The sequence below is a fragment of the Peromyscus californicus genome, unplaced genomic scaffold (assembly GCF_007827085.1).
Source record: "Peromyscus californicus insignis strain IS unplaced genomic scaffold, ASM782708v3 Scaffold_7__1_contigs__length_154581171, whole genome shotgun sequence".
Lineage (NCBI taxonomy): Eukaryota > Metazoa > Chordata > Mammalia > Rodentia > Cricetidae > Peromyscus > Peromyscus californicus.
In genome coordinates, this window is record NW_026294595.1 from 124,957,799 (window position 1) to 124,980,032 (window position 22,234).

A 22,234-nucleotide genomic window follows, 5' to 3' on the forward strand; every position below is an offset into this window, starting at 1 on the left:
CTGGCCTCGAACTCACAGAGATCCGCCTGGCTCTGCCTCCCGAGTGCTGGGATTAAAGGCGTGCGCCACCACCGCCCGGCTATGAATGTGTATCTTATCACGTACTCCCTTGAAAGTAAAAGAGGAATCAACTCGAGTGTGGAGGGATCCAGGGGGAACGCCTACAGAAGGACAAGGTGATGGATGAGATCGAAGTAACTCCTACACCAGTCAAGACAAGGCTCCGTTCCTCCACGCCTCGAGGATTTGTCAGAAGGATCCAAGGAGCAATCAAGCAACAGAAAAACACACACACCGGAAGAGCACTTGGTTACTTGGTTACTGCGCCTGCGTAGCCGGCAGGCGCCACAACGCACGCGCATCGATGCCAACCCACCTACCCGGTGACGCAAAGTGCACGTAGGCGGGGACAGCTTCTCGGCATCTGCTGGGTCCCGGGTCCACGCTTAAAAGCTGTGTTGACGCGGACCAGGGCTGGAGAGCTTGGTCCTCGGTGGGTGGTCGCTCTCTGTCTTGGGGTACACCACTGCCTCCGCAGAGGGGCCGACGGCGCCGTGCAGGGTAAGCGGGACCAGCGGGGTGTGCTTGGCTGGGATGACTGACTACGGTGGGTCTCCCAACGCGCGAGTGACGGGGTTCCCCGTAGTGCGGGTCCAAGTGCCTGGCACTTCCTTGAGTCAGGCGGCAGCTCCTGGGGGAGGCCTCAGGGTCACTTGCGCTCCCGGTCCTCTCCCCTTGCTGCCTTTCCCGGCTGCATAGCCTTGCACGTTTGCACTACATGGTGGGACTCGTTCAGTGTTGTGAGCTCCACTGTAGGCCAGGCAGCAGGGGTCTCTGCCCCAGTGCAGCCCATTCATTCGGCCGGCGTGTGCTGACCCGCCCCCAGCAGAGCCAGGCCCATGCCCCTCCTCTCCTGCACTGCCCAGTCCTGCTAGGAAACTGGGGAAATCCTGTGTTCCGCTTGTACAGACGGTGGGTCCGAAGATGACCGGGAAAAGCCTGCCAGGGGTCGGGGTGGTTCTGCCTAAGTTGGTGTGTGGCCACAGGTGCTTCAGGCTAAAGGAGGGAGAGGTCCTGGTGTAGACACCCAGAATGTAGAAGTATAGAGAATCAGAGGGAACAAGTTTTCATTTTAAGAGCCTCGGGAAGTAATTGGGTGGTTTTGAGACTACATTGCTGAGTAGGTTCCAGCAGACACAGCCCTTCATACTGAGAGTCTATCCAAAGGAATCAGTCGCCTGAAAATACCTGGGCCTTTTATGTCTCTGCAGGCACTTGTACCTCATGGTCATGTGTGGTAAGCCATACATCTCTACATCACAGGGAGTATAGCGAAGTCTCATAGCCACAGCAGGAAAATCTCAGACGCCCACGAAAGAGATTCCCCCAGGGGAAGGTAGATGAATGTGATTACAGGGGCTCTCCTGGAGCTCTGCAGAGCAATGGATAGGACTGAAAAGCATTAAGGGGAGGTTTCCCTATTCCTGTTACCAGCGTATTAATGATGTAGTCCTTAAAAAATGCGGCAAGCATAATGGAAAATCCAAAAATTGAGGGGTTTTTGCCCCTCTCCTTCTGCCCCAGTATTTGAGTATTTGAGTTCCTCCTGGAGCCTCATGGACAGAACCTGAGAGGCGTAGGTACCAGCCCACAAAGGCATGGCACCCTGTAAAAGAAATGAGGAGGTCATCTTTCCAGGGCTGTTGATGTATGGGCTTTTTCTTTTCTCCAAGAAAAGATTTTCTGCAACTACCAGAAGAAATAAGTGATGCTTTGTTCGTGTGCTTTATTTTTGGACACGTACTTAGCATGTGCAGCAGTCATTTGCAATCATGGCTTGGTTCCTTGTGCTTCAGTGCCAACCTGGAAAAATCTTGCCACTGCCAGTTCAAATCAGATGGAGCATATTTCTGAGATCCAGCTTCCCCTCTTCCCCTCCCTTCCCCTCCTAACGCCATACCTACATTCTCTGGCTCCAGTCTCTACCTCCTGACAGGAAGTGGACGTCTCCTAACTACCTCTGTTTGCCTGTGCATGCTGCTTCCTGGTCTGCCTCCTGCCCATTCACCACCTACCTGGCTTTACTTCTGCTTGCTGCTTGCTTTTTTTTTTTTTTTTTTTTTTTTTTTTTTTTTTTTTTTTTTTAACTCTGTTCTGTAAAGTGCAAAGTAAGGTTGAGTTGTTTTCCTCAGGAGGCCTTTGGGGAGTTTGATCAGTATACCACCACTGGGTGTTAGACATGGCTACAGAAAAGTGATTGGTCCTTCCTGCAAGTGTCTTAGCTATGGACAAACACTTCAACCCAACAGAATAAAATTGGTGTGTTTGGAGTTGAGCCTCTGAGACATGGAGTTGCCTGTGGACTAGTCTGTCTAGTCCTGTGCCCCCTGGATAGGGTGTTCTGTTTGGATTGTTAATATCATCCTGAGCTTGCCAGTGTGTAAATGCAATGATTGTAGGTCTGTGAACTCATATGTGTTGTCAGGCTGTCTAAAGTAGAATCTTGTATTTACAGGTTGGGTATAGGGCACTCAGGGCACAAGGTGAAGACATTCAGGCTGGGGAAGGCAGTAGAATTTGGACAGTTGGACAAAATTGGCCCATTTGGTGGCTGAGCATTCCGGGAATGAGTAATAGTATGCATAAAGGGCTTGGGACAGGAAGCTGCCAGGCAAAAGGAGGCACGGAGTTCTTGGAATGCATGGGCAAGGATAAAAGGTATTGAACAAGTTGCAAGGGCCAGACCTCAGCAGGGGATGAGATGTGATCTTGAGAGCAGCGTATAACTCTCGAGTGCAACGGGACCAAGTAAGACCCAAAGTAAAGCAGGAGCTGGGGACTGGCGAGGGTGACTTACTCCTTGGCACCTGCTAAGAGCCATTCTGAGCTCTGCATGGGGCAGGAACTGGGGAGGGTGACTTGTCTTGTTTTCTTGCCCCAGTTTGGGCCTCTTCCCTGGGCCTGGGGCACAGAAGCAGTGTTTATGTGACCTGAGCTCTTTGCCTAAGAGTATTTGAGTGTCGTCAGAGGTGAACCAAGACAAGCCTGCTCTGTGTGTAGTGTCATTCCACTCCTGTTTCGCCTGGACCGCCTTAGGATGAGCACACAGGCCCTGCCTAGGACTACTGTTACTCTCCCCAAGCAGGACAGCCACAGAGTCCTTCTGCCCATTGTCGTCCCTGGTTCCAGGGTGATGTGACCTCTGCCCCACTACAAAGCTTGTCTTCAGCTTATGTTCTCTGTGGCTACTCTTTTTTTTTGGTTTTTGGTTTTTTGAGACAGGGTTTCTCTGTGTAGTTTTGGTGCCTGTCCTGGATCTCGCTCTGTAGACCAGGCTGGCCTCGAACTCACAGAGATCCGCCTGGCTCTGCCTCCTGAGTGCTGGGATTAAAGGCGTGCACCATCACTGTCCGGCTGTGGCTATTCTTGAACACATTGAATTTCCAAATTCCATTGTAATTCATGTGACAGCCCACCATGGGCAGCCACTTTGCAGAGGAGGCCCCTGGAGGAACTAGTCTGCCCTAGTCACACAAGGCCTTCTTGTAGCTCATACCATCAAGCCTCCGGGTTTTCCAGTATTAGCTGCTGCATTTCCATAACTCACAAGAGTGAGGAGTGAAAAGACCAACAGACATCCCTTGAGGACAGGAGAAGCCTAGAGATGCAGGCCCCTCACTTCTCATCTTTTTAAGATTAGGAGCTACTAAAAAAAAAAAAAAAAAATTGAACCTCCTGGGATGATGGTACACACCTAGACTCCCATCACTGAAGAGTCTGAGGCAGGAGGATTGAGATTGGAGACCAGCCTAGACTATATAGCAAGAATCTGTCTCACTCACCCTTTCAAAAAAGTTAAAAATTAAGTTTTTAAAGTGAGTGAGTGATTTTGTTCAGAGTTTATTGGACCAAAACTGATGGCATCGATTTTTATAGAATTTTATGGGCTTTGAAAGTACCAGATATCATTTGCCCCTCGACAGGAATGTTTCTTATAAATGAAAAGCAGCATCCACTAAACACTTGGAAAAATAAGTTCAGTGTCTCACACCTGTCTCAGACTCACTGTGGTTGTTGAATGGCCAGTTTTCAAGCCCCTGGGAAAGTAAATTGCTGACAGTATAATCTATGAATCCTGTGAGTAAAGATTTGAAGACTGGGTGGAGCATGCGGATCTGTTACCCAGAGTAATCTGTGGACACTGGGCTCTTTGATATGATCAGCAGCATGTCCCAGTGTGGTTTGTGGGGAAGTTACCCAGCGTTCATGACCCTCAGTTCTAGACCATCCCTTCCAGAATCACCAAGAAAATCAGTTGTCTCCTCTGACTTCTGGGGGAGGGGGACTGCAGACCAGTTTTGAATCACATACTTTGTCGCCAGACCTGGGAACTTCTGACACCCGCTGTAGACTACAGACTAATGTGATTTACCTAATTCTCCTCCCTTCAGCCAGCAGCAGCTCCGTAGTCCCCAGCAGACTGAGAAATGAGAAAAATACCAAACCATGGGACTCTGCGGATGACGAAGGTGGCATACCCCCTCGGGCTGTGCGTGGGCCTGTTCATCTATGTTGCCTATATCAAGTGGCACCGGGCCTCTGCTGCCCAGGCCTTCTTCACCATTGCTGGGGCTGCCTCAGGAGCACGGTGGACCCAGCAGGCCTTCAGCTCCCCAGGCTCAGCTACACGTAGTCACGAGGTCTTCTATGGGATCATGTTTGACGCTGGGAGCACCGGCACCCGCATCCACGTCTTCCAGTTTGCCCGGCCACCTGGAGGTATCTGTCTGACCATGAGTTATTGTGGGCTCAGACATAGGGTCTGCCTTTCCCCCTCTCTCAGGGCAAGGCTCTTAGCAACTCCTTACTTCAGAAGACTGTGGGCTGGAGCTCCTGCCCTAGAGTAATCCAGAAGCCTGTTAACATGAAGTTGTTAAGGCAAAGTTCAGCAGTAGAGCACATGTGAGGCCCTGGATGTGAGCACCAGCACTTGGGGGTGAAAAAGTGCAGTTGCTAAAAATGCTTACTCAGTGGACACAAAGCCCACGTGCACCTAAATTCCCCAGGAGCCTGAGGCTCTTCTTACATTTTGAGACGTCCAGTGGCTACCATTAATGGGCAGCTAAGACCTTAGAGGACATTTAGTTGCCTGTGTCCTCCCTGTCCATAGCAGGCCTGGTGGCTGAGCCTGTGATTTGGGCCATATCATGTTGATGTTGGGAGATCTCAAGGCAGAAACAACTGCAGACTCAGGCTCACAGGACCCAGAGCCCAGGCCAGTTAGAACAGTAGCAGAAACCTGGGATGGAGGCCTGCAGCCCCTGCTGCTGTGGGTCCTAAGAGCCTAGCGTGGCACTGGGAAGGGGTCTGCACCTCAGGCGAGGCCTGCCAGCTTTGCTTCCCAGGAATGGGGACTTTAGACAGAAGGTGGAGACTTTTTCTCCAGGACCGCTTGGCTGCCTGGCTCTTTACTCCGCTCTCCCATCTGGTGCCCTAAAATCTACCCTCTTGTACATCTGACCTTCAGTCAACCAGCTTTTCAGCCCTCTGCTTTGCCCAGGTCCATATCCAGGTCCCTAGTGGCCAGACACTATCCTGGCATTAATTGCTCTATCAGCATGAGACCCCTGGTACCTCTCTCCAAAGCTACAGCAGCCTGTTTTACTTGCTTCTGATTTAATTACTGTTTATTTTTTTTATATGTTTGGGCCAGAACTTTGCTTTACAAGAAAAGAAAAAAATAAATGTTATTGAGGATAATTTAGATTTAAAAAAAAGTTTGTGTCCATTTAACGTGTTAAATTTTAACAGTTAATCTGAGTGTGGTGGTACACGCCTTTAATCTCAGCCCTTGAGAGGCAGAGGCAGGTGGATCTCTGTGAGTTGGAGGCCAGCCTGGTCTACAGAGGGAGTTCCAGGGCAGCCGGGGCTACATAGAGAAACCCTGTCTGAAAAACAGCACCAATAATAATTTAACAGTTAATTCTTGCTGACTCAATAGCATACATAATGCTCTAGCCTTGTAATGGTTAAACATTAAATGCCAGATCTACTTACTTAACTCCAAAATTGGTTTTGAAGCTAAATGTAACAGATGTGGTTAGGAGGTTTTGCTCAGTGTTAGAACACTTTTCTAGCATATTTGACGCCCCAATCAACTTCTAGCACCAAATTTTAAAAAAATAATCTAAGTTTAAAGTAGTAATAGTTATAATCCAGTGTTTGTCTTTAAAGAGAATAATCTTGGTGAGAAAGTTTTATTCTTGCTTTTTTGGTTCTGTTTTTCTTTCCTCAGCCTTCATATTCACATCGTCCTATTTTGGACTGGTGTCTTTGGCCACAGGATGCCTCTGGACACTTTCTTTGTTGTGATCTAGTCCATTCCTGCTGGCATCAAAACTCAACTTTTTAAGAAGAAAAACAAACCTTCAGAAGCCTGTTCACGGCCCATATAAGGATAATATTTCAGAGTTACGGACGTCATTTTTATTTTACAGTTTAAGATCATTTATCTTGTTAAATCAGCAAGAATTATCTTAAACTTTAAGTAAATTATCCTTAATAAAATTGAGGTGTGAGTTGTTTGTTTGTATGTTTTTTTGCAGTGTTGGAATCAATTCCAGGGCCTCTAGCATGCTAGGCAAGCACACTCACCCCAGCCTGCCTCTGTGTGCGAGATATGTGTGTGTGTGTGTGTGTGTGTGTGTGTGTGTGTGTGTGTGTGTGTATGTATATATATATACATATATATATATACTATATGTATATATATATACATATATATATATACATATAGTATATATATATATATATATGTATGAAAGCTCTGGTGAACTAGATGGCAGAACTTAAACAAAAATAATTAATCCCTCTTGATTGGCCTCCATGGTCAGGCCTCTGCTCTTAACATCAGCTGGTCTCTTCTGTATATAGTAATACTCCTTGTATATATTCATAATTACATCTTTTAAAAATATTTCCCTTTAGAAACTCCCACCTTGACCCATGAAACCTTCAAAGCACTGAAGCCTGGGCTTTCTGCTTATGCAGATGATGTTGAAAAGGTAACCACCATCTTGTGTCTGTTTGTCCTTCCAGTGTCCTCTAACTAACTTCCTAGCCAGCCCCTTATGAACCGGATCAGTTGGCCATCTTCTGAGGGAAAGGTGACTTGGGTACTGGTATGCCTGGGGTATGCCGCGTCCCGGAAGATAGAGAGGTGGGGAGAAGTGCGGGTCTCACCCACCAGGGTGCTGACATCATGAGGCCCTGATCCTTACACAGTTCAGAAGCTCACACCCAAAAATGTACAGAAGCATTACTGGGGGGCCGGAGAGATGGCTCAGTGGCTAAGAGCACTGAGTGCTCTTCCAGAGGACCCAGGTTCAGTTTCCAGCACCCACATGGCACCTTACTACCACCTGGAACTCCAGTCCCAGGGAATCCAGTGCCACTTTCTGGCCTCTGTGAGCACTGCACACATGTGGTGCACAGACATGCGTGCAGACAAAACACTCATACAACAAGAAAATGAAAAGAAAAGGTTATAGTTGGACTTTAAAATATTTGTATTAGTAATGTAAGTTTTACATAGTACTGTGTGATGCAGGGAGCCAGCTATGGAGCCCAGGGCTTCCCAAGGCTAGACCAGTGCTCTGATACTGAGCCAGGACTCCCCATAGTGACTTTGTAATTTTAATTTTTCACTGCAGTCCTCTGCTGGAAGGTATAACATTTACTGAAACCAAACATTAATGTCAAAACTGTTAGGCTAGGGCCCACAGAGAAGTCCAGTGGTGAAGTGTTTGTCTAGCATGCCTGTACCCTGAGCTTCTTCTCCAGTACCTGTTCCTGAAAAGATAAATAGCAAATACAAAACACAAATAATTTATGAAAGCCACAAACCAAATAAACGTAAAAGAATAATTAATTGTAAAACAAATTCCATGAAGGTGAAACAAGGATTTCTGAAAGTGTGTAGCGTCTAGACTTCTGATGTCCCTAATGTTTTAATACACTAACATATGGACTAACATATAACCAAGGACTCCTGGGCTTCTTCTAAAGCAGAAACTGCTTGCCCAGAGGGTTGTGACTTCCCTGGCATTCCCCACCCCTTTTTTTTTTTTTAAATGCTGGGTATGAAACCAGGGCCTCTCATGTGTTAGGTAAGTACCCACCATCCTTAGTCCGAGTCAGCATTCCTCAGACCCTGAGCTAGTCCATTGTTCAGCCCACAGGTGCATCGTGTGGTTTTAGACAGGGTAGTGCAAGGCTTGGCTGTACACCAGAGGAATCAGTGATTCAAGGGTAGCCATCCAGCTAAGCCAAATTAAATTTCACAGGTTTAGAGTAATAAGCTGGTGAGATTTTAAAAATCCAACTTGTAGGTAGGTGACGCACATTCAGGGGGAGGAGTGTCCGGACTGCCTCCACTACACGCCCTGCTCTCTCACGGAGCCTTCGGGAGCCACTTGTGCGTCCTTGGACAGATAGGTACTTGAGACTTGTCCTTGTTTTTATTTTGCATACACAGTAGAGAGGGACAGTGTCATCTAACACAGACTTTACCACCCACATGCACAAGGGCGTCTTTGGGTGGATTTGTGGAGTAGGAGTTCTGGATAAAAAGAAGGTAAGTGTTCTTCTTGGGCAGACTTTACCGATTACCCCTGTTTACATGCCAAGCCACCCTTTGAGCTCTCTGGCAGGTGGTGTGACCCCCTCAGTGAGGTTATTCATGGGACTCAGTTCTACAAGGGACCCTAGAATTTACTTGTTCCCCCATGCTCATGATATCCAGGGAAATCACAACCCTGTGAGGTCACCTGATGTCTTAGGTAGGGTTTCTTTGCTGTGATGAAACACCATGACCAGAAAGCAAGTTGTAGGTGAAGGGGGTTAATTGGGCTTTTCCACATCGTAGTCCATGAAGGAAGCCAGGGAACTCAAGCAGGGCAGGAACCTGGAGGCAGGAGCTGATGCAGAGGCCATGGAGGGGTGCTGCTTATTGGCTTGCCCATCATGACTTGCTCAGCCTGCTTTCTTATAACCCAGGACCACTAGCCCAGGGATGGTACCACCCACAATGGGCTGAGCCCTTCCCCATTAGTCACTAGGTAAGAAAATGCCCTACAGCTGGATTTTTTTTTTTTTTTTTTTTTTTTGGTTTTTCGAGACAGGGTTTCTCTGTGTAGCTTTGCGCCTGTCCTGGAACTCACTTGGTAGCCCAGGCTGGCCTCGAACTCACAGAGATCCGCCTGGCTCTGCCTCCCTAGTGCTGGGATTAAAGGCGTGCGCCACCACCGCCCGGCCCTACAGCTGGATTTTATGGAGGCACTTTCTTTTCTTTTTGTAATTGTTACTCCCCTCTCATGCAATACATCCCAACTACAGCTTCCCCTCCCTCCACTCTTCCCAGTTCCTTCTCCCCCAGATTCACATCTCTCCCTCCCCTCAGAGAAGAGCAGGTTTCCGAGGGACCCCAACGGAACACAGCACAGGAGGCTACAGTCAGACCGGGTGCAAACCCTCACATCAAGGCCGGACAAGGCGACCCGTGGGAGGAAGAGTTCAAAAGCAGGCAAAGAGTCAAAGACACCCGCCTCTTCCACTGCCGGGAGTCCAACAAAAACGCTAAGCCAACCTCTGTAACATACTCAGAGGACCCATGCAGGCGCCAGGATTGCCACCTCAGTCTCTGTGAGCCCCTATGAGCCCCGCTTAGTTGATTCAGTGGGCATGCTCTTAAGGTGTCCTCAACCTCTCTGGCTCCCATAGTTCCTCTCCCCTCTCTTCCATGGGTTCCCCGAGCTCCAAGGGGAGGGACTCATTGGAGACCTCCAACCTGGGCTCTCTTGCCATCTAATTTTTGGCTGTGGGTCTCAGCATCTGCTCCCACCAGCTGCTGGAGGAAGCCTTTCCGATGATGACTGGACTAGACACCAATCTATGAGTATGGCAGAATATTGTGAGGGATAATTTCATTTATCTGTCTGTCTGTCTGTTTTTGCCAGTCCTGTTTGGTTCTACCCTAGGTCTCTGGGCTCTCTAGGGGAGGCATTTTCTTAACTGACTCTCCTTTCAGATAACTCTAGCTTGTATCAAGTTGGTACAAAACTAGGCAGCACAGGTGGTGACAGGCCAGGGCATGGGTCTGGTTCAGAAAGCATGACAGTTACTCTAGGAGGCGGCTCAGCCCCATGACCCTTGACCTGCCTTCACCCGCAGCATTCTATGCCGAGGGCTGTCCTCTGTGTTCTGACCCCTTGTGTTCTCACAGATGGCCAGTGCTGCTTGATGCTGTGCTCCTGCTGATTTTGAAAATTTGAGAAAGGGGCCAGGAGGTGGGGTGGTGGGCAGAAGCACCAGCTTCAGATGCCTGGGGACCTGAGTTTGAGTCCCAGAACCCACCTAAAAAGCCTGGTGTGCTGAGTCAGATAACCTGTAGTGAGTCTGCAGCAGCAGAGACAAGAGAGGCCCTCCACACAAGGCAGAAGGTGAGCACTGACTCCTGGAAGTCAGTCTCCCATCTCTGCATGTGAACATGTGCATGCATGCATGCGTGCGTGCGTGCACACACATCCCCCAAACTTAATTTTTAAATTAGGTAATATGTTTAATACGCATTTTAACGGGTGGTGGTAACTGGGCAGTGTTGTATAACAGCCCTGCTTTGCTTTCTCTACATCCACAGAGTGCTCAGGGGATCCAGGAGCTTCTGAACGTTGCTAAGCAACACATTCCTTATGACTTCTGGAAGGCCACCCCTCTGGTCCTCAAGGCCACAGCTGGTTTGCGCCTGCTGCCGGGAGAAAAGGCCCAGAAGCTGCTGCAAAAGGTGAGCTTAGTCATTTCCCCCCTGGAGGGGGAAAGGGTCACTAAAAATGCTAACCCTGCTGGGCATGATGGTGCACATCTGTCACCCCGGCACCCAGGTGGCCAAGCAGGACAGTTTCAAACCAGAGGCAAGTCTGAGCTACAGAGTGAGACACTGTCTCTAAACAATGTAGCCACTAACCTTCCAGCTAGTGTCAAGCAGGCAGGGCATTGAAGTGAAGAGGAAAACCTTGGAATGTTCACAGTATCGCAGTTTGGAATCGTCTATGTGACATTTAAGAAAACTGCTTTGTTTTACAACTGTGATGTGCTCCTGAAGGGCACCCCCGGGTGTGTGAACTGACCTGGCATCTTAGCCCAAACTCAGATGTGACTGCCCAAGAGACCCTCGGCCTCTTCCCCAGCCCCAGTGCTTCTTGGGGAACCTGGTGTCCCCAGACAGCCACTTTGCACTCTATACTGGGGCTACATCCTCAACCCCAGAACGCATTTCTAATTTTCCCACCAAGTTTGGGAAGATACAGTCTCCCTCAACTTCTAGACTGTTCTTATACTGTTTACCTGCAAGATGGTGGCACAGTACACCTTCTTAGGACACAAGGGAGGTAGGGGTGGCTACGTGTACCAAAGTTTCTATGTCCTGAGACTCCTTAGAAAATGGAGAAAGAGGGCTGGAGAGATGGCTCAGAGGTTAAGAACACTGGCTGTTCTTCCAGAGGTCCTGAGTTCAATTCCCAGCAACCACATGGTGGCTCACAACCATTTGTAACAAGATCTGGTGCCCTCTCCTGGCATGCAGGCATACATGGAGGCAGAATGTTGTACACATAATAAATAAATAAATCTCTTTTTAAAAAAAAAAAAAAAGAAAATGGAGAAAGAAATATACCTAGTTGTTCACACCTTCACCTCCCTCTGCCGGGCCCTGATGGCACACGTCCCTGGATCTGTGCCCCCACCTATATATACACAGGCCGTATGAGTGGTGCCCGGGTTTAAGCCCTGACTTGGGGCTTCTTGCCTTTCATCTCTCAACCCAAAGCCGGGCAGTGTTTGGGGACCCTGCAGGCTCAGTGTATTCCAGCTCTCTCTAGGCCATCTCTCAGAACTCTCCTATCCCCAGCAGTTAAAGATGAGGTACCTGGAGTAGCACATCTCTTAGCTATCCTAGGGTTATCAGTCAAGAACACCCCCACAGAAGATCACAGAAGCTTGAAGCAGTTTAATCTTTGCGTCTTAGAACACCGAAGAACCCTCAGCGTTCTGTCCCAGCCAGCTGAACACACAGTGCTCTCGGAATCTCCTAATCTTGCTTCTGGAGAATGAACACATCCTTCTGCCCTGACTTGGGGTGGAGGGCGAGATAATCACTGTGTAAACCAAACTGACCTCAAACTCCAGATCTCCTGCCTCCACCTCCCAAGTTCCGTACAAGTGTGCAGCTCCATGCCAGGCTAAGAAGTGTTTCTCTTTGCATGTAGGTGAAGGAGGTATTCCAGGCATCACCCTTCCTGGTAGGGGACGACTGTGTTTCCATCATGAATGGCACTGACGAAGGTACAGTAGACAAATGAGCATCTCCTCAGTGCATGTCCCAGTCAGACAAATGACTCTCCGCTGCCGCTGCCCAGACTCCAGGCCTGGAGGCACTGTAGCTAGCCTGTCAGGATCCTGTTCCCAGTTTGTAAAAGACGGGTTCTTATCTTGACCAGCTCCAAAGCTGGTACAGATGAAACCTCAGAAAACATCATGCTTTGGGTTTTAAGGACATCTAGAAAATGCCGGTTGCTGCTGTGCTGGGAACATTGTGATTATGTAGCTCATTCTGAAACAGACACTTGAGGTTCCTCCCAGGCCAGTAATTTTCAATATGACCTTAAGAGTGAGCTTGTCTGGAGGGTGTGGGGGTGGGGGAGACACAGCATGGGACACAGGGACACTGATTCTTTGCCTGCCTCCTTAAAAAATGGAAGCTGGTGACAAGGTCCTGGAGGAGACATGGCACTTAGTAATGTGTTCTAGGTTTTTAGTGTGTGCTCAAGCCCCTGGGTTCTTAAGTGAATACTGCTCCTCTCTGAAGGCTGGGAATGGCAAGCAGTGCCCACCATGCCCCTGAAATCTGGAAATAGGTAGCAGCCCTATGTGTCAAGAGATAAAATGGGGTCTGGAGAGACTTGCTACTCTTACACAAGACCCAGATTCAGCTCCCAGCATCCATATGGTGGCTCATAACCATCCATAATTAGTTCCAGGGGTTCCAATCCCTCTTCTGGCCTCCATGGGCACCAGGCACACACAAAATCCACAGACATACATGCAAGCAGAACACCCATACACAAAAAATACATTAATTTTTTTTTTTTATTTATTTAAAGGAATTGAAATGTCTGTTCTCTTACAGGTGTTTCAGCATGGATCACTGTCAACTTCCTGACAGGTGCGTGTCTACTGGATGGGAAAGGCTAATGGCTCACCATCCCTGGGAAAGGAGTGCCTGCCAGGCTTCCTGAAGCACAGAGGCCCCATTACCATAACACCCAGAGTCAGTGTTGCTGGATTGGAGGCAGAATGGGGTAGCGGCATATCCAGACAGGTCAGGTGGTGTGAGCCCAGATGTGCGTGTGTTCATAGCTCCTCATGGCCCTTACTTTTCTCTCAGGACAGCCCCCACCCAGCATCCACTGGGACTTTGACTTGTAGTTTGTTTCTGAGAGAAGCAGCGCATTAAACCTAGTCAGGTCTTTAGATACTGGATATGATGTGAGTGCTGGTCACCCCGCCAAAGCATTTGCCTTGGAAACGGGTCGTGAAGAGATACTTTCAGATTGTTTTCAGGGTGGCCCCTATACTGGAGAATGGTAGTGTCTGTATGTAGAAAGAAAAAAGGGGTTTCCTGGCAGGTCTCACTGATTTGAGGGCAGAAGGACACTGGTGGATAGGTAGGGGATGGCTACCTCAGATGCTTTGGGAGAACAGAATCTGAGATGGGGCTAGTCAAAGAGAATGCCTTGTAGGGAGGACCTGTGCCAGAACAGCAAAGAAGTTGGTGTTCCCTGGGAGGTGAGGCTGGCCTTGCCAGAAGGTAGGCCAGTGTGAGCGTTTCTCTCAATGGTCAGAGTCGGCTGTCATTCACATCAAAGCCACAGCTGGTAGAGCCGGGGCTCTTGGATACTTTTAAGTTGCTATTTTTTAAGTAGTTGCAGCAGGCAGCTTCCGCAGCCTCCCTGCTCCCCCACCCCCCCCCCCCCACCCCACTGAAGGGCATCTTCTGACCTCTCTTTAATCTCCCTGGCCTTCTCATATCCTTCCTAACACTGTCTTCACTCACTGTGATCTAGGCAGTCTGAAAAGCCCAGGAAGCAGCAGTGTGGGCATGCTGGATTTGGGCGGAGGATCCACTCAGATCACCTTCCTCCCGCGTGTCGAGGTAACCAGCCCTGTCTGCCTCACCAGGTGTGTGCATCGCAGTCAGGGGGCTGGAGGCCCCTCAGAGAAGGCCCCTTGGCCACTGGAAGGCGCTCCACCCCTCTGGGTTCTCTCACGGATAGCTTCTTAGATTTTAATTACACACTAAAAACCAAATAGAAACCAGTGCGGTGAAATCAAACGATGACTAGGAAGCTTTGGGCCAGAGACTAGACACCTCCCATCCCCCACGAAGTTCCAGGAGCAAGAGTGGACAGGATGGCTCATGGGGGTTGGGGATCTTAGCCTTCTTCAAGATAAGTGTTCTAAAGAGATAGAAACACTTGGGTTTAATGGCATCTGCTATTTTAAATACCTCTCGTCACCCACACTGTTTACTAACAATCACATCTTGTTTCCAGTGGAACAGAGTGTGTAAATAAATGCACCCGTACACACCTAATAACTGAAGCTATGGTCCTATTCAGTTTATTAGAGACAGACGCTGGTCTGGTCTGATTGGACTCTGTGTGGCAGAAGGTGCAAGATGCAGCTGGTCCAGTGTTGTCCACCTGTAATCCCAGCACTGTGGAGGCTGAGGTTGGAGGATTAGGAGTTCAAAGCTAGCCTGGACAAGCTAACAGGACCTTGTCTCAAAACGATGATGATGATGATGATGATGATGATGATGATGATGACGATGATGATGTGCTGAGGATATTGCTCACTGGCTAAGTACCCAGAAGCGCTGGTGTGATCCCTAATATGGAAAGAAAAACAGAAAAAAAAAAAGCTCCTAAGGGGAAACACTCTGCATGGTTTGGTTTTTTACCACTTGCCCTCATTTCATAGCCAAAGACTTAATGGAAAGTTCATTAAATGTCCCTGTTCTTCCAAATGATTCAGGGAGGAGGGCTTGGTCTTCTGGAAAGACCGGGCAACAGTTGCTTCGCGTTCCTCCCCAGGGCACCCTGCAGGCCTCCCCACCTGGCCACCTGACCGCGCTGCAGATGTTTAACAGGACTTACAAGCTGTATTCCTACAGGTGGGTTTGCCTGCTCCTGGTGCACCGCCCACCACTGCCTTATGGTGGGACCCTTTCCCCACGTAGATGCCAGATCCCAGAATCCCTTGTGCCAAGTGACTGCCTGGACCCTTCTTGTCCTGACTCTCCTGCTTCTCCTCCTGCATGCTTCATTTTTAAATTTCCTGTAAAATCGTGTTCTTCTTTTCTGCTCATTCTGTTCCACTTTGGAGGAGACTTGGAAAGACTAAGAGGTGAGGAGTTGGCTGCCTACCGGCCACATGGCACTTGCAATAGATCCTTCTTGAACCCCATTAAAACAGATGGGATCTGTCTCCTTCACTGCCACGTGCACAACTTCCATAAGAGCTTATGACAGGCTCCCGGTTCAATGACTTAATGTTTCAACCTTGGTGGAAGGCTCGTAGAAGAAGCAGGAACGCCTTTCTTACTCCCACTAAGCCCAGGCAGGAACATGCGTGGCCCAGCCTCACCAGGATTTGTCTCCACAGCTACCTGGGGCTAGGACTGATGTCGGCACGACTGGCTATTCTGGGTGGTGTGGAGGGGAAGCCTGGTGAGTAGAACGCTTGCTCCAGGCTCTGCCCCTACTCCCAGCGCCTCTTCCCTTCTGCTACCAAGCAGAGTTTCAGCCATTGCCCCGTTCCCCCGAGCCAGCCTGGATGGGGTGGGCCCAGACCTTATCACAGAGGAGATAGAATATGGGGTGACACGTTTACCTTTGTACAACCTTCTAAGTTACCATTCTTAAAAGAGATCCTAGGAGGTTGCTAGTGAGATGGCTCAGTGGTTAGGAGCACTGGCTGCTCTTCTGAAGGGCCCAGGTTCGATTCCCAGCACCTCCATGGTAGCTCACAACTGTCTGTAGCTCCAGTCCCAGGGGATCTGACACCCTCTGCTAGCCCCCGCAGACACTGCATACATGTGTTATACCCACGTACATGCAGGCAAAACACCCATGTACATAAAATGGGAAATTTTTCATTAAAAAAGGAGAGATAGTAGGGAAAGAATTTCTGCACCATGTCACCCTCATTTAGAATCACCTGTGTCAGCTCTCTGTCACTGACAGTAACTGAGACAAATGACAAGTGACTCAGAAGTTTGCTCGGCTTATGGTTTGGGAGGTTGAAGTTCACCATCACTTAAATGTGTTGCCTTTGGGCCTGTGGCGCAGCAGGACATCATGGTGGGAGCATGTGGCAGAGGATACTGTCCCCCAGCTGACAGCAGGAGGCAAAGAAGGGAAAAGGTCAGGCTCCAGTATCCCTTCAAGAACATGCCCTGGTGACCTAACTTCCGCCCCTAGGCTCCACCTACCAAAGGTTTCACCCCATCTCTGTAGTGCTAAAGGCTGGACACTTCAGCACACAGCTCCTGGGCCTGGTTCATGCTGGGGAGCACAGACTCACTCTGTAGCATGGTAGCCCCGGGTGGCACCTGTCCTTGCCTTCCTACCAAGCTGTCAGTTACTGCCAGCCTCGGCCATCTGTAAAATTGGGTTGCGACAGTCTCCTCCAAATAGTGTCATTGTGATAACCAGTGAAGTAACATCTGGAACCGCAGATGCCCAGGAGGCATGAGCTGCTGCATTTCACCAGGGCCACAGTCATGGTTCTGGGCAAGTGAGATTGGCTGCCACCCTTGTGACAGAGCAGGGGTTTTCTCCAGCTGGCCCGGACTACCCCAGATTGCCCTGGGAGACAGGTCCCCTTGTCCCCCAGCACCCTGTCCCCCAGCAGCCTGTAGCATTCTCTCTCGGGCCCCCACCCAGTCCTCTAAGCTCTGTGTAATGGACACAGCACTTTCCTCCTTCACTTCATGGTCATCTCTCTGTTGCAGCTGAGGGTGACAAAGAACTGGTCAGCCCCTGTCTGTCTCCCCGGTTCAGAGGAGAGTGGGAGCATGCTGAGGTCACCTATAGAATTTCAGGACAGAAGGCAGGTAGGTAGCATTGCTCTTCGGGCTCCCGAGGGTCAAAGGCAGTCTGCTTCCCCCTGTTCCTTTTCCGGATACCTCTCAAAAGCAGACACCAATACAGACAAGACTGTCCCTTCCCCTAGAGCACAGGCAGCCGAGAGCCGTGGCAGGACTGTGAAGGCTTTTGTTGAGAGCTGGGGCCTCCTCTGGCTATGTCCCTTTTCAGGGTCTCTGCACAAAGTCTCCTTGTCTGTCGTCACCAAAAACTTCTTTCCAAATAGCCCAGTTTCCCAACAAAACTCCAGTGAGGAAGGAACTGGCTGTCTTGGGGCCTGAGACAAATGGCCACATTTGGGCTCCTGGCCCAGGAGCCCTGCTCTGGCCAGTTCTGTGCAGAGAGACGTGAAGGCTGCTTCCTGCCAGCAGCCCAGGACACAGCCTCCACCACCCTGTCACTGGCCCTCACGCTGGCCTTGTTATTCTGGGTCCTTTGAATTTCTTCTAGGAGAAATACTGGGCTGTTATTCCCAGGCCGGACACAAGACATGTGGCACGTCCGCCTTTGGTGTGTGGTTAGCCTGGTTCACATGGATCCGAGCTGTGTGACCTATGTGCCTTGGCCTTGCTAACTTTGGCTGGGTGCTTCCTCTTGCCTTTTGCAGTGGGCCTCTATGAGCTGTGTGCCAGCAGAGTGTCAGAAATCCTCAGAAACAAAGTGCACAGGACGGAAGAGGCCCAGCATGTGGACTTCTATGCTTTTTCCTACTACTATGACCTTGCAGCAAGCTTTGGTCTTATAGGTAAGGGCCGGGTCAGTCTGGGCAAAGGGCCGATGCTGGCCTGTAGTGGCTGTGTTCGTCTGGGTGAAGTAAGTGGGCTGAGGAGGCAATGTGAGAGAGAGGCAGGAAGTTATAAGCCCCTTTTCATAGGTAAGCTAGTTCCTTTGAGCCAGTTAGTAAAAATAGAAAGGACCTGCTGTGGAGACAGATCCCGCCAGACTCGTTCTCTGTGGTTTACTGTCTGGCTTTGCCCAGGAGCCACTTGGGATGGGTGGCCACATGCTCTCTTTCTGAGAAAGAGGTTGGACCTGCACTGAGGGGCTCATCTAGACCCAAGGACCCAGGGCAGGGTAACCAGTCGGCCAGTGAAGTCTGCCGAGGCTGACAGTGTCTATCTTATCCAACAGATGCAGAGAAAGGAGGCATCCTTGTAGTCGGAGACTTTGAGACGGCAGCCAAGTACGGTGAGTGGCGCTGCACTTGTCAGGGTGACAGGTCAAGGGGGTATGGGAGCAGAAACCCCGTGTGCTTGTGATGGGCACGAGACCCAGAACTGGTGGGTTTAGTACCTTATTCTGTCTGTTAGCTAGTCCTGAGAGGTGTGCAAGGGCAGCGTTCAAAGAGTACTAGCATCACCTAGGGCCTAAACCCCAGATACAGCCTCCCGGTGGAGGGTATCCCCAGATGTGAAGGGCCACAGTTCCAGTGCCTGCCACAGGACTCTGAGGCACCAGGTCCCTCATCTCAGATCTCTGACACTTTTTCTCTGCTGCCAAAGTAACCCCAAGAGAATCTTCCCTGGGATGGTCACAGCCACTTCCTGATGGTCAAATGGCCCTGAGGAGGTGGGGGGTTCTAGGACCGGGGCACCTGCTGTGGCAGCATCCTGGCGTCTCACCGAGTTGCCTTTCCTCTCCCCGACGCCCTTACTGCAGCCGTCTGGGTCACACCACCCCAGCACCCGAGACTGAGTGTCATGTCCATATTCGGCTCTTCTGGTTGCTGCCCCCAGTTTGCTATTCAGAGCAATTCAGCTTTGTGCATTTCTCCACAGAAAGTTTCCCTCCTCTCCCTCTCCCACCCTCCCACGCCAAAAAACAGGGCATTTGTATGCCTTCCAGTCACTTCTTGGCTTTTCCCTAGACACTGGGTCTCTAGATGGATTGATGTGACCCTCTATCAAGAATAGATTCTGGGAGCGGTAAAAATGGTGTAAGCGTGTTGGCTGCACAAGCGTGAGGATCTGAGTTCAGATCCCCAGAATCCACATAACGAGCGGCTGTGGTTGCCTGTGCCTGCAAAGCCCAGGCCGTGGGGGAGAGGACAGAAGGGTCACTGAGGCTTGCCGGCCACCAGCCGAGCTCCGGGTTCAAATGAGAGGCCTTGTCTCAAGGGACAAGGGTAGAGTGATACAGCAGGACACCAGCTGTTTTCCTCTGTGCCCACACAAGAGTAGATTTGGAGTCAGCTTTAGTGTCGTTTTCATGTCTTAGAAAGGCTGGATTCTAGTAATGTTGACATCTAGGAAGTGTCAAGGGTCTCAGATGCAGAGGTATGGCCGAGGGAGGGGAAGGTTCCACTGTTACCCCGAGGTAAGACATTCAAGTCTGTCTTGGTCCTGGCGTCCAGGCCTAGTGGAGGTTGAGACTGGCTTCCTGGCCTGCCAGTGGGGTCACTACAGTGCAGTCTGAGAGTAAATCAGAAGTGAAGAGCAAGATGGGTACCCACAGCAGGTGGGGTCAGGATTGCCTCCTCCCCAACCCCAGACTGTCGACCCCTTTGATAACCCTCTGTCTCCAAAAAATATTTAATTACGATTCAGAACAGTAGCAAAATTAGCTGAGTGGTGGCACAGGCCTTTAATTCTAGCACTCGGGAGACAGAGGCCGGTGGATCTCTGTGAGTTTGAGGCCAGCCTGGTCAACAGAGCAGGTTCCAGGACAGACTCCAAAGCTACACAGGGAAACAACAACAAAAAAGTGGCAAAGTTACAGTTGTGAAGTAGCAATGAAAATAATATCATGGTTGGGGGTCACTACAATGTGAGGAATGTATTAAAGGGTTGCAGCGTTAGGAAGGTTAAGAACCACCACTGGTCTAGAACATGACTGGGAACGGGCATCTCTCCCAGTATGCCGCACCCTGGAGACACAGCCACCAAGCAGCCCCTTTGCCTGCATGGACCTCACCTACATCAGCCTGCTGCTCCATGAGTTTGGTTTTCCCAGGGATAAGGTGCTGAAGGTAAGCATTGTGTCTTGGAGTCCACATTCCACTTGTGGGATGGGGTGCTGGGAACTGTTGGCCCTGCTGTTTTTTATCTCCTGCTCCCATCCTTGCTGTGAAGAAACAGCCCAAAACTGTGTATAGCTTCCTCAGCCACGGTCTTCCTCCGCAGATGCACCCAGGCTCTGTACCTCAGGCCTGTGACCTTCTCCTTTCCTTTTCTTTGTCCTTTCAAGCTGGCTCGGAAAATTGACAACGTTGAAACCAGCTGGGCTCTGGGGGCTATTTTTCATTACATCGACTCCCTGAAGAGAGAGAAGATTCCTGCCTTGTAGCAGCCAAGCCCCAGTCCCCACCCTAGCCAGAATCGCAAGGCTCCCAACTCCACGGACCCCTCTGTCCTGGAAGTGACACCCTCCCTGAGGAGCCTGCACCTGGCTGGGACCCTCCTTGGCTTGCAGTTTCATCTCCTGCAGATTGGCCTGGGACATGGCCCATGTACTAGCCCCGCTACATCACACTAGCTGGGGCAGGGCCAGGGTAGGAATGCTGCCTGGCCTGAGGCCATCTCCCTGCCTCGCCTCCAAGTGTGCAGGGAGCCAGGTGGGGCCCAGGGCACAGACTGAGACAGAGATGCAGCCCTGTTCCTATCCCGTCCATCTGCGGGATTGTGGCTGCTCTTGTGTGTTTCTGTGACACGGGTCTTGTTTTGTCTCCCAGTCCCTGTTCCCTCGTGAGCTAGGCCTCTCTCTGCTTTCCCAGAGTTGTGGGAGCTGGAGTAGGCTGGCCCAGACACAGTACAGTCTCCAGGGGAGCACATCTTGAGTGTGTCCATCCCTTCCTCAGGAAGGACATGAGGTTACTGGAGGTCTCTACTGTTCCCTCTTTGGATGGTATAGCATTAACTGATGTGGGGGCACTGAGTAGGAGGAAGGTGGGGCAATGTCCCTTTTTGTTTGTTTGTTTGTTGTTTGTTTTTCGAGACAGGGTTTCTCTGTGTAGTTTTGGTGCCTGTCCTGGATCTCGCTCTGTAGACCAGGCTGACCTCGAACTCACAGAGATCCTCCTGGCTCTGCCTCCCGAGTGCTGGGATTAACGACGTGCGCCACCACCGCCCAGCTGGAACAATGCCTCTTTACAGACCCAGTGTTCCAGCTTTGCAGAGCATATGGTTATGAGCAGAGCTATAAGAATATTTAGGGCTGTGCACTCAGGCACTACCCTGTGAGCTGTGAGTGCTTTATGTGAAAACTGAGCCCCTTTCTGGACACAACTATGTCCCAGTGAATGTATTACTGCTGTGAGCCACTTGCAGACCAGCGGGGCGGATCAGAAAGCTCAGCCCCGGAACCATACTGCCCTCTACCCCGTCCTCCTCACCGGGCTGCAGCTGGCTCCCTGTGGCCCCTCAGTGAATGTACAGTCTATAGAATAAGCTGAGCCGCTGTTGTTCTACTCTGAATAAAGGTTTACAAGGGTTTCTCTCCTTTGCCTCCTGAGTGAGCACCCAGCATTTAAAACCTGCCCAGCAGGTGGTAGCAGTAACCAGCAACAGCAGGCCACCCAAGGCCTAGATTGTTTCAGGGTCCAGGGGCAACCTGTCCCAGCTCTCCGTTGAGCTCCTCCCTCTCCTGAGACATGGTGACAGTTTGGCTAGGGACACCTGTGGGTGCATCATCTCTAGGTCATTCTGGGTTCAGCGATGATCCCAAAAGGGTCACATGCCAGGGGAAGGACAGTGGGTCCACTGATACCCCAAATACTCCCAGCCTATGGTAGATTCACAAGGTCTGGTGTTAATAAGACTGTTACATCTACAGTCTGGTCCCAAGAAACGCCTCCTACCCCCCACCCCTTACACCAAGAATGCCACTTGGACCGGCCAGTGCAGAGGAAAGGGTTCTGCAGACAAAGCAGGCAGTGAAGCCTCCAAAGAGCCAGCTCTCACTTCTTTGACACCTTTTTCATGCCACTCGAGTAGCTCCAAGAGGGTCTGGCCTCTTGATGGTCACATGACCCC

The 22,234-nt window shown here is 50.3% G+C and overlaps 1 protein-coding gene across 3 annotated transcripts; it reads left to right on the plus strand.

Annotated features, from left to right (window-relative positions):
* The first annotated feature begins 388 nt into the window (after window positions 1-388).
* Entpd6 (ectonucleoside triphosphate diphosphohydrolase 6) lies at window positions 389-21,694 on the plus strand. Of its 3 annotated transcripts, none has more exons than XM_052724292.1 (14): window positions 389-561; window positions 4,452-4,529; window positions 6,988-7,064; window positions 10,697-10,840; window positions 12,321-12,396; window positions 13,241-13,276; window positions 14,178-14,266; window positions 15,210-15,289; window positions 15,781-15,845; window positions 17,132-17,233; window positions 17,872-18,009; window positions 18,396-18,452; window positions 20,120-20,232; window positions 20,451-21,694. In XM_052724292.1, the coding sequence occupies exons 5-14, from the start codon at window positions 12,378-12,380 to the stop codon at window positions 20,547-20,549; spliced, it is 798 nt and encodes a 265-aa protein (XP_052580252.1). In that variant the 5' UTR covers window positions 389-561; window positions 4,452-4,529; window positions 6,988-7,064; window positions 10,697-10,840; window positions 12,321-12,377; the 3' UTR covers window positions 20,550-21,694. The 3 variants fall into 3 exon arrangements, with proteins under 3 accessions (XP_052580252.1, XP_052580250.1, XP_052580251.1); XM_052724290.1 differs by having other exon boundaries at window positions 447-561; window positions 4,452-4,779; XM_052724291.1 differs by lacking the exons at window positions 17,132-17,233; window positions 17,872-18,009; window positions 18,396-18,452; window positions 20,120-20,232; window positions 20,451-21,694 and having other exon boundaries at window positions 447-561; window positions 4,452-4,779; window positions 14,178-14,292; window positions 15,151-15,289; window positions 15,781-15,841.
* Window positions 21,695-22,234: the final 540 nt, after the last annotated feature.

Bases quoted from the DNA above. Each gene is read 5' to 3' on its own strand.
- Entpd6 (XM_052724290.1), top strand. From the start codon at position 4,488: ATGAGAAAAATACCAAACCATGGGACTCTGCGGATGACGAAGGTGGCA. The intron at 13,277-14,177 runs GTGCGTGTCTAC...ACTGTGATCTAG, and splicing joins CACTGTCAACTTCCTGACAG to GCAGTCTGAAAAGCCCAGGA. The intron at 17,234-17,871 runs GTAGGTAGCATT...TGCCTTTTGCAG, and splicing joins AATTTCAGGACAGAAGGCAG to TGGGCCTCTATGAGCTGTGT.